Source organism: Cupressus sempervirens, chromosome 11 (genome assembly GCF_028749045.1).
Source record: "Cupressus sempervirens isolate cs-2001-9-10 chromosome 11, ASM2874904v1, whole genome shotgun sequence".
NCBI lineage: Eukaryota > Viridiplantae > Streptophyta > Pinopsida > Cupressales > Cupressaceae > Cupressus > Cupressus sempervirens.
This window is the reverse complement of record NC_143128.1, coordinates 791239383-791251894: the sequence shown is the minus strand read 5'-3', so window position 1 is coordinate 791251894 and position 12512 is coordinate 791239383. Positions and strand designations below refer to the sequence as shown.

General features: G+C 39.2%; 1 protein-coding gene across 1 annotated transcript in view; it reads left to right on the top strand.

The window, feature by feature from the left end:
- LOC149531973 (protein RAE1-like) overlaps positions 1–12296 on the top strand; it is a 260333-nt gene extending 248037 nt beyond the window's left edge. The window contains exon 12 of the mRNA XM_089807957.1: positions 11938–12296. Within this exon, the coding sequence (XP_089664083.1) occupies positions 11938–11988 (51 nt within the window). The 3' untranslated portion in view covers positions 11989–12296. The remainder of the gene's footprint in view (positions 1–11937) is intronic.
- Positions 12297–12512: the final 216 nt, after the last annotated feature.

Genomic DNA, 12512 nt, shown 5'->3' with positions numbered 1-12512 from the left:
ACTATCTTCTGAGTCAAAGCCTCTACTCGGCTCTCCATACCTGAATCTCTCGTAATGGCCCAATCCTGGTGCATCTTTGTAGTCTCCACACTCAACCACCCTTGCTCCTCAAAACAAACTGTAAAGGCTGCTGGGCATCCTAATCTAATGAAGGATCTCACACTCTCTAGCTCCTTTACTACGAATTCTAAGGCTTGTATCTCTACAGAGGCGACTCCTTGGCGAGCATGAGTTGCTATATCAGTGAAGAATGCCTCTCTCATCCCTGTTTCTGGTGCTACTGGAGGCTGCTGCTAAGCACCCATAGCTCTCTCTATTGCTTTCACCATCCACTCAACAACACTATGTGGTAGTCCATCAGTTCGTGTCTAGTGGCTCCCCTCCACTTGTGTGTAGAGGATCTTCCTTCGGAGCTACTTCTCATGTAGGTTTGTGAAAATATGTCGCTCGAGGTGCTAGTGTACGATGAAGCCTCATTCTCAAGTACATGCTCAACCTCTGAGTTCTGCCCTCTATCTGGTTGCTTAGGCAATGCTAACAATGTTGTATCCACCGTAACCACTGTATCTGAACCCCCTATGTCTAAATGAACATGCGGCGTCCTCAAACCCTTGCCTGTTGGTATCTCCATCACTCCTTGAGTGTCCACCTCCTCATTAGGTATTAGCACTGCGACCCCTGCCTCTGGTAAAATCTCTCAAGCAGGTTCCATTGTTACCTCTGGAACGACTGTCTCCATTGGTGATGGATGTGCCTCTGCTAATGCCTCTCAAATGATAGTGTCTCTACAGCAGGCTGAATTGCAACTGTAGCCGGAGTCATCACCACTGGCTGTCTAAACTGGCCAAACCCTGAAATGCCATGTATACCTGCGAGAACCAAGTGTGTCATTGCTGAGAGTGCAAGCCGTGGAAATCTTAATGGTGTAGCTGTAATTACTTCTACCTCCTCATCCTCTTCGTCCTCCTCATCAGTCTCACCCTCCTCAGAAGAAGTCTCCTCACAACCACTATCAGTATTTCCTCCATCCGGTCTTGTTCGTTTCTATCCAATTGTGGTCTTGCTGCCCAGTGTATTGAGATGCCTCCACTGCATGATCGGGGGTTTGCTTGGTGCAAGTGGTCCTGGTTTGGCCTCTAGTGCATTGTTGGGGATCATCCATGTCGTGCCTCTAAGAATAGCCCAATGGCATAGTGTGACATGTAGAACCTCTTGTGTTGTAGTGTCGTGAATTCATACATCTATTCTGCCAACAATGTAGCCCAGTCATACACTTCCATTTAGGATCTCGTTCATCATGGCAGCGTGTGGGTATGATATATCTAAAGCGCGGTTGGATCTTGTGAGGCGAATTTTTACTTCATCCATAAGACAATGCCAGTGCCCTTCCTGCACATTGGACTTCTTCAGTCTTCTACCTTTTGATGTGTCTGTGAGAGCCCCACATACAAGCTATATCGGTTGTGTCTTTACCTCTCGACTCAAATTTTTCGGTTTACTATCTATTTTCCTTCCCCCTTGTGCATGACTAGGTATCTCGAATATCCGTGTGAAGTTTGCTGGTCTGAATGATATTACCAAGTTGCTTTCAAGATAGGCAAACGTACTGGTTCAGGACAACTTATCGTACATTTCTATCATTGTGCACAAAAACCCTTCATAATCTCGAATATAGAATACATGCATTTGCATTACTCATTCAACCTGTGCCTTTCGAATGTTGGCCTTCACTGGATTGTTATCAGGTGTCTCCTGCCACCACTTCCTGCATTCTACTCCATTCAACCCTTCAAATGCAAGATTATGCGCAAGGTAGGAGAATCCCCAAAGGAGATGTCCTAGCCCCCAACTATATAACCACACAACGAAAACACAACAACAATGCAAGATTTGATATCAAATCACAACTCTTTATTCATAAAATAACTGTTAAATGCAATGTGTTGGGCTATAAGGCCTTCCCAATTATGGCCTAATACAAAGCAAGTAGAATAACAGTTCTGCAAGATCCCTCAAGATCCAATCCAAACCCTAGCTAGTCCAGATCCACACTCTGGTAGAAACCTGCAAGATCTCAACTTGTGCTTGCAAGCCACCAAGCAACCTCCTTGTTTCTAAACCGCAGCCACTAGCTTTTCTCACAAACTTGCAACTCTACCACAATCCTGCTGTAAATTGCCTCACATTCGGTGCTCTATCCACGAATTCGAAAAAACTTGCCCTTTAGCTTCCTCTTTCTCTCCAAGCTTCTACTAAGAAGAGATCACCTTGAAGCTTGATTAGAAATACTCAAATGCCTTGCTTAATTAGGCACTTTCCACGTACGATGTTACCAACACAACCAATGTGGGATAAAAGGTAAATGTAACTACCTTTCAACAAATATTTAATTCCCACCCAAATACAACTAAGCAACACCACGTGACCCAACAACTATTAAATGTATGATTTAATAAAATGTCCACAAACTTCTAGAATTCCACCTACACACCTCGATAAATGGAATGACAACCATTTTAATTTTTTTTCTATTTATGCCACCTATGCACCTCGAAAAAAAAAATTCCCCTTTTTTTTCTTCCTCTTTTCCCCTTTTTTATTTTAAATTATTTTTCCTCTAATTTTTGTCACTTTCTCTCCAATTTAAAAAAAAAAAAAAAATTTCCCATGCAAGATGCTCCTGCATCAGATTATCTGTTGCAGCCGACTGTGCTGGTTGCTTCCCTTTCTTTTTGCTTGGTCTTCTACTTGTCCCTCCTGCTACATGTACTCCAGATGGCAAAATCTTTACATTGTTGTTCATGGCTGCAGTTATTGTTGTGTCTTCTTTTAATTTCTTTTTTCAAGCCCTTTTATTGGCTGAATGCATAACTGCCATTTATTTGTCATTTTACTTTGAAGAAGACAACACGGTTAGGTCAGTTGCCTCCGTACACAACTTATTTCGAAGTTTCTTTTTACTTCTAATGATGTTCGTATAGATCCATACGACTCCTTTATCCAATGCTCTATCTACTGTATTGGTGTACTGTTTCTCCTCCTGAGACTGTACGGTTGGATGGCTTCTATTTCTCGCTTCACTTATTAAAATCAAAGCATTTAGACCTCAATACAATGTCTGTACACTGTACAATGACATTTACAGCTTTCCTCTGCAAACTTCTTAGCCATACGGTGTTTAGTATTACTCCATGGCATCAACTCAATGTGTTATTTGCATGGTGTATGGTATTACTCCGTGTTTGCTATGATTGTCCGTATGGTAATACCACATGCTTTGTATTTTGCTCTCCTACTAGTTGATGGCCGTACGGTCTTTTCCTCTAGGCTTCTAATGTCTTGTCCGTTTGGGATATCTCCTTGTCTCCATTCCTTGTTTGTTATGATGGTCGTACAATGATTCTAAGTTCCTTATAATGCTGTTCTTATAATGTACAGTCGTATGGTCGACTTCTTCCTTCCACAACTATCCATACGGTGTTGTGTGACCTCTTTTAGTAATCTATCTCTTGATGGGCCGTACTGTTCTATTCTTTGGCGAGCCACACAATATACTGCCTATGTGTGACTGTATGGTGTTCTTCTGTGACCGTACGTTGTCCTTATGTAACTATATAGTGCCTCTGCAAGGTTTTTCCCTTCTTTTCCTTTCGGTATAGTGTTCTCATGTGGATGTATGGTGTCTCTTCAAAGCTTCTCCTTTCCTTCTGTATAGTGTTCTTCTATGAAGGTTGTATGCTACTCTTGTATTGCAAAACGGTACTCCTCTAGTGTTTCCTTATACCATGCAATGAGCGTATGGTGTTCCTCGTACAACGCTCCCTTCAATAGCCATGTTGTACCTATATTTTCCTATCATATGGTGTTCCTTAATTGCTCCTGTAGATCGTATGGTGATTATAATCTCCTATAATTAGGGCCTTCTTGACCATACGATGCCTTCTTTAGCTTATATTTTGTTGTTGCTCCAATTTATAATTTTCTCTTTTAGCTACTTATTATGTACATATTTATTTATTATGCCTATTTACATTTACTTATTTACATATATACATTACTACTTTTTCTTTTTCTTTAAAAAAATAAATTCCTACTAATATTGTTTCTGAAATGTTCATCCACAGGGGCGTGCTATTTTTTTCATGATAGATTTTCAACTTCAACCCATTTACTGTGTTGGGCACTTACTTCCCGTTGAGTGTCCATAATTTGATTGCTCCATTATTGCCAACTTCGCAGATCTTATATGGTCCAACCCATTTAACTTTAAATTTGCCTGGTTTGATCTCGTTATGCCCATTATACTTTAAAACTAGTTGGCCTGGTTGAAATTTATTCAATTTTTAAATGTTTGTCATGCCATACTTTACGCCTGTTTTGTGTAACTTCTGTGGCCCATTGTTCCTGCAATCGTCGCTCATCAAGTTTATTTAAGTTATACAATCTTTCCCTTAGGCTTTCCATATCTCTAAGCTTGTTTTCGATCACGATCCTCAAACTTGGTACCATGAATTCCATCGGCACTACAACTTCTTGTCCGTACATCAAATGAAATGGAGTGTCTAGTGGTTACCTTGTATGAAGTGCGCATAATGTTGATGGTAGCTTTTCTTCCCAATCTTCTCCTTCAACTGCACAAGACTTATAAATCACTCCAACTAGGATCTTATTAGTGACTTCTGCTTGTTCGTTAGCTCTCGGGTAGTACGGGCTTAACAGAGAATGGTATATTTTGAATTCTGTAGTGAGTAGTCGGATAACGTGATTGACAAAGTGTCCTCCACCGTCGCTTCTCAACTGTAGTGGAACCCTGTACCTTGTAATTATTTGCTCATAGATAAATTTAGCTTTGCTTACCGCAGAGTTGTCCGATAGTGCTTGTGCCTCCACCCATTTGGTTAGATATTCCCTCACCACCACAATGTACCTGCATCTTCTAGTTTTACTTACCTTGAGGGGTTCGACAAAGTCCAACCCCCATCTTTCAAATAACTCCTATGCGTGTGAAGGATTCAAAGGCATGAAGTCTCTTTTCAATGGTTTTCTAGCTCTTTAACATGTATCGCAGGCAACGACCCATTCCTTGGCATCGTTGTGCACGGTTGGCCACCATAACCCTACCAGCAGTATCTTCCGTGCAGTTGTATCCGGCCCCATGTGTCCTCCTGCTAGTCCTTCATGTGCTTCCTTCAACACCTTCGGTATTTCTTCCTCCTGAATGCATCACCTTAAAATTTGGTCAGGTCCCATTTTATACAGTAACCCGTTTATCAATTGAAATATCCGACTCCTTAGTATGAGTTTCCTTCTCTCGCTCGATGACATTTCACTAGGAAATTGTCTCGTCAAATGATATTCTCCGATACACGTGTACCAAGATGTTAGTATTGCAATCTAAAATAGCTGTGCGTAAGGAAAATCATTATTGACCCCCTCTGGTGGCTCTCCCGATCTTATTCTCGATAAGTGATCTGCACTTACATGACTCTTTCATGGCCATACCACAATCTTGAATCTAAATTCTTGCAATAGTAATAACCATCTACTTATCCTTCCTTGTATGATAGGCTTCTCCACAAGATATATCAACGCTTGATGATCCACATAAAATACGAATGGTGTTGACAGTAAATAATGCCTAAATTTTTGTACTGTGTACACCATTCCGGGTGCTTCTTGTTTTGTCGTATTGTAATTTTTCTCTACTTTAGATATTGGATGATCCAGTCCGTGGTCACCTGTTTGTGCCAATGTTGCTCCAATCGCGTAGTTCGATGCATCAACATGAACATGAAACTCTTTATCCTAGTTCGGATAAAGCTAGAATCAGTGTTTTGGCCAACCTCGTTTTTAGTCCATCAAAAGCTTCATTCTGCTCCGCTTCCCATTTATAAGGTTCACCCTTGTAGGTTAGTTTGTCTAGTGGGTAGGACATTTTCGCAAAGTTCTTGATGAACCTCCAATAGTATCCAATATGTCTGAGGAATGATTTTACTTGTAATACATCTGTCGACGGTGGCATATCCAAAATTACACGGATTTTGTCAAGATCCGTCTTTAATCCTGCTTTGCAGACTATGTGTTCTAATAGCTTCCCCTGTGGCATCATGAACCTGCACTTCTTCGGGTATAGTGCCAATCTTGCCCATCTGCATCTCTCCATGCATTCTTCGAGTGTTGTTATATGTTTATCCTCTGTGCTGAAAATTGATGAATCATCCAGGAATGCTTTAAAGTTTCCAATAGACATTTTATCAAATAAGTGTAAGATAATTCTCTGGAATGTTGTTGGAGCATTACATAGTTCGAACGACATCTTGTTATAGGCATATACTTCATCTTCCACTATGAATGTTGTTTTCAGCCTATCTTCTTCGACGATGAATATTTGGTTGTATCCAAAGAATCTATTCATAAATGAAGAAATTTCATGCTCTGCAACTTCTTCCAGAATGCTATCGGTGAATGGTATCAGAAATGGATCTTTAATCATTACTGCATTTAGGTATCGAAAGTCTATGCGTATTCTTATCAGTGTGGTATCCTTCTTTAGAGATATCACAATCGGGATACCCAATCACTTGTCTAAACCCTAAAAATAATTCCTGCTTCCAGCATTCGGTCAATCTCATCAGTTGACCCATGCAGCATAATTTTTGTTCAACTGGTACGACCACTTCCATAGAAGCACTGCACCTATTAATGGTATCCGGTGGACACATAACTCTGGTGGTACTCCTTTCAAATTCTTATACGTCCATGCAAACACGTCCTTGTACTTATAAATATTTTGAATGTTGGTGCCTTCAGGACTAGATTCCAGTCATCTCTCACAAAGATATTTTTCAGATTGGTTTCATCTCATAAGTTCATTGTTTTTACAGTAGGCTCTTCATACTTTATAGGTTTTTCATCACTAAATGTATGTGCCAACATTTCATCTACACGTACTTCTCCCTCCTTCACTTTGCTATACTCCTTCAAAAACTTGTTCCCTTCTTTTCCCTCTTCGACTCCTAACATGTTACAGCTTGGAAAGAGCTCTTAGTCCTCCATCTGCCAATGGAGTAAGTCATTCATCGAGTCCAGGTCATCATCATTCGACCCTCCTTCCAATCTTAATAATCCTTCATCAGGTTCCATTCTTTTCTTCCCCTTGTCGTCACCTTCGCCTTCGGAATTCGACGATGTTGCCTCCTCACCTACCATCTGTATGTGTAGGTCGATTATAAATCTCTGACCTTTGCCTTCCATGGACAGGGTTTTCTGCTTCCAATCATGTTTCACCTTCGCCTATACTAGCTAGCCCCATCCGAGGATGGCATCGTACCCTTTTCTTTTTAACAGTATGACCACAAAGTCCAATAGGAACGGTTGTGTGCCTATAGTTACAGGTTGTGCCATCAGGGTCCCTAAAGGCTTAATCCCGTGGTGATCGGCAGTAAGTAATTCAAATGTAGGTGGCCACAACGTAGGGTGTCCCAACATTTTCCATATATCCTCTGGTAGTACGTTTACTCCTGACCCTCGATCGACGATTGTGTCCATTAGTACGGTTTCCAAGATATACCCATCTCTACTATTGCCGGATGCCTTCCTGTAGTGAGTGCCAATAGCATTGGGTCTTTTGCAGTTGCTCCGTTGTCATCCCTTCTTGTCTCTTTCGTTGCTTTCAGGAGTGGTGTCATATTCAGTATCGCCATTTGCAACTGAGGTATTGTAAGATCATTTAACTTCATAGGAACTTCCATTTGCATTACCTGCCTTATAATATTTTGTTCTACCAGGTTCCTCTTCGAGGTGCCGACAGTGTCTTTTGCTTGTAACTTTTCTGTTTCCATTTGTTTTTCCAATTCCATTCATGCTTGCTGCAACCTCTTCTTTTCTTCCTCTGCATTTGGGTACATTGCCTTCTTTGCTTGTTCGTGAGTGATGGCTGGTATCTCCTTGTCACATGTTTTGATGCTTGACAAATTCACCCCTTGCTTAGGGCATTTCGAATCCTTGTGGTCTCCTAAACTGCACCATCTCCACAACAAATGTGGCGTTTCTTTCTCTGGCGAAGTGCCCCTAGAGGTTACATGCACGACATTGTATCATCGGTCGTCCACTCAAGTCGTATTGTATCCAGCTTCGACCTCCATTGTTATTATTATTATTATTATTATTACCACCTCGTTTGCGTCGATTATTGTTACGGTATCATCCAGAGGTTGTGTCATTGTTCATGTTTGTTGCTCTTGCTGTGGACACTTCCTGTGTCAGTAACACTTGCTGGTGTCACTTTGTCTTCATATTAAATGGGCATTCCTTTGTGGAATGTCCTGTAATCTGGCAGATATCGCAAAATTGTTTTTACGGGTAGGAGCCCTTTGTGTGGCCCTCCTTACAGTCCGTACACCACAATTCCCTTTTTACCAAGTCAGGATTCTTTTTCAAAATTTTAAATTCCTTCATCATCCGTAACATACCCTTTTGCAATACTCGAACTTTCTTACTTGATTGTTCGTCACTGCTGCTACTTTCGAAAGATGAATCATTTGAGTCCGACAATTTGTGTTTCTTCTTTTTTCTTTTTTTGCTCACTCTCCAGATCCATTGTCTGATTATACTGATCTATGTACGATACTGGAATGTTGGAGGTACAATTTTCACTTTTTTTCTTTAGTGTTGATTGTAGCCCTTCAACAAACCTTCTTTTCTTTAATTCGTCTGCTAGTTGGCTCTCCATCTTCCCCACCAACTCTTTTAGCCTTCTTGCATACACATGGATCGTTTCATTCTTTCCTTGCTTCGTATTGTATATTTCTACCACAATTTCATTATCGTCCCTTAGTGGTTGGAACTCTACTATGAATTCCTTCCCGATTTTTGTCCATGTAGTTAATTTATGAGGATTGGCATCCGAAAATCAATCAATCGCTACACCTCGTAGGGTCATCAGGAATTGATGGACCTAGTCATCTCGGTCCATTACACAATTTCCCATCTATATTGTTTTGCATGTTTTGCAGTGTCTAATCACATCTGCCATCCCATCACCGTTGAACTTCGACAATTTTTCCTTTGGTCCTGCCATTGCTTCTTTCTTCTAATTGTGTGGTACTTGCTGTGTACCTGCATTGTTTTGAGCACCCACATTGTTCTGAGTACTTGCGTTGTTTTGAGTACCTGCATTGTTTTGAGCACCCACACTGTTCTGCATAGCCGCACTACTTCGGACAACTGCCCTACTTCCAACAACCACATTACTTGGTGAGAAAAGATCTTCCTCAAACAAAATTGTTCGATTCTCTACCTATATCCATTCATCGGGTGTATCGGGAATGAAGAGTTCACTGCACGCTTGTGCTCCTTCAACACTTTGAGCCATGTGAGTTACTTCCCTTCCTTTCGGATTCTCTACTCTCAACGTATACAAGGAACTCCTCCCTTGTCTCTTCCACCAAATTCAATCATTGTTGAGTCTCTTCTAGTAATTCCTCGGCACTCCTCGGTCTGCTAGGTGAATGCATTCCCTCCGTCTTTGCTCCTTCACCCCCTCAGTGTCCATCGGTAAGCTGTTGAAGCTTCTTTCTGCACTCTGCCTATTGTGCTAAAATTAATACTTCCTGTGTTGTGCATATGTGATCCTTATCTTTTATCTTATTCCTATCTTTATTAAGCAGATTCGACATTAATCTTCATAGCACTTCCTTTGTTCCAGGTTCGACTAGCAACAACGCCAAATGTTTATCGTACAGGTTAAAAGGATACTTATTGCATGTAGTACAATAAGATATAACACTAAACAAATACTTTATTCATATACGCAATATGCACTACAATGCTTACAATATGATTATGATGATGTCCCAATAGTCCCTTTCGGAAGGTGTACATATAATTTCCTGAAGGGGTGACTCAACCGCCACGTGCCCTTTCGAGTACAATTCTACCCATCGGCTACAATATATAATTTTCCGACAACAGTCTCCCTCTTTATTTCAACACGTACTATAAGAGGTATTTACCTTGATCTTTTCCTTTCTCTCTGGGGTGTTCTTGCAGTAAAAGGAAGAGTGATATCATATTCAGAGGAAGTCTTACACTTCATTTGAGGCAACATTGGATTAGGAGCTTAAAGATTGATATTCAAAAGGAGTCTGAAAATCCATGTGACTGACTGCATGATTTTGATGGACCTACCCTGTATGTACATCATGAGGAAGTGATGACTTCCAAATGATTATCACTTGTATCTGTAGAAGTTATTGAAAGGTGATGATTTTACAATAACTTAATCTTCTATTATGATGGACATTTCATGGTGTCTACACAGAGCATAATAGATTATAACTGGCATGGTGGATTAAGTTCCTTAAATAGACCAAGGCCTTCAATTGTGATGGACATCTTATGATGTCTAAGAAAATCATGATAGATGATAACTTGCATGGTGGATTAAGTTTCCTAAATACACCATGGCCTTCTATTGTGATGGACATCTTATGACGTCTAAGAAGATCATGATAGATGATAACTTGTATGGTGGATTAAGTTCCATAAACAGGCCATGAATGTTTCTATGGTAAGTATTATTGAGGATACATTATCTATGAACATTTTCTGAGTACTAGGTGAATGTCATATGACCTGACATTCAAGAGGCCATTATTCTTGATATCTTGAGAAGATATCTAAATGGTGGATATCTTCTTATCAAAGCTATTTTTAAAACTTGTCATTCCTGATTTAACATTGAGGTAAATATAATATTTTGTTTATGCTCCCTAGCTAAGAGGGAGTGTTGATGTTTGGTAGCTTCAGTGGGATAAACCTATGAGACTAAATATAAATAAATATATATATATATATATAGAGAGAGAGAGAGAGAGAGAGAGAATGTTAATGAATAGACATGGGATATGTCTCCTTGCCTCATCCACAATATCAATAAGAGAGAGATTGTTGCCTTTGAAAAACACATACCATACTAGTAGTGCTATTACATTTGCAGCAATCCTCATAAAACAACAGTGAATTAGTCTGATTTCAGTTTGTTGTCATTCATTCTGTGTGTTCACTATTGTGAGAGTTCATTTATTCTTCTGTGTGTTCTGAATATCTGAGACCATATTATTGTAAAGAGGAAATAGTGTGGTGTTCCTTAAGAGTGTGCAGTCTTTAAGTATTTTGAGTGTTGTACGTGGACTATCATTATTATTCAATAAAGATTGTTCTTGTTGTGACTGGGTCCCAAGATAAATTATAGTGTCTATTTGTTACTGTGTTTTCTTAAAGATATATGCACTCTGTTTATGCTATTCTGTTCCAGAGTTTAACAAATTCCCTTTTGATGTTTCATCAAGATTGATTTTAATACAACCATTATCCGCTGCTGAACACTCCATCAAATTGTCCCTATTGGTGGATGGATTATCATATTTCGGTCCATTAATAGGTCAAGTTTTTACTATAGCTTTATTCTATGCTTGGGGCATGACTATGTGTATTTTGTCGTGCAAAAAGTTGGATTGGGTTTATGTTTTAGTATTTTTTCACCTCTTCAATTGGATCTCTTGAATAAGATGCCTTGCAAAAAAAGAAAAAACTTGCTGTATATCCGATGAAAGGAGATTTCCACAATCCATGAAATATGCAATTCTGTTTCTGGAAAAAGATTGTGTGCATATTGCTGTATATTACCAATTGCAAAAATGATATTCTATATCTTGTTAAATATGTCTGTTCTGGTTCTGATATTAATATGATGAGCAAAATAGAGAGTTCTTGATTAACTGTAATGAATATACTCAAATTTCAAAGGAGTTGTGGAAATTGATAATACTTTTACAGTGGCTTATACACTATCATTATATTAATTTTGAGATTTTGAAGAGGTTGTGTCTTATGTTTAAGTGGCTGATGTGAAGAAAACATATATTCTGTGTGCAGGAAAGTGAGATTAAAGGAAAGCCCAGAGTTACAACAGGTGGAAGGAAGTAAAGGCCATTTTCTTGAATCTGCATTTTCATTTGCCAGGAGTTGGCTTTGGTATATTTGGAAATCCATTTAATATTTACCTCAGTATTAATTTTTCAAATATTGATGTAAATCAAGTTAATTGAATATGGTTTCTGCACATTCCATGTGTTGACGCACTTGAGGCTGTAATAAATCTCGACGAACAAATTTATCATTATATTCTGATTTACATTTAACGAGTCCTATACTATATTAAATTGTTTAATATGTGGTGACTTCTAACATGGCAATTTCTAATTACAAATATATCATTGTGTCTTTCAGATAAACCATATGCAAAACTCATTTTTTAAGTTAAATTTAATACTTTTACCATGGTATTTATGGTTTTAGATTGCATACCTTAGTTAATGAGAATGCTTGTTTTTCAAATTGTATGATTAAGTATCAAGACAATTTTTATACTGACATGAACTTATACACTATGCATGCAAGAACCCACACACATTGTATGGATAATAATCTTGACAAGTATACTAATGTGG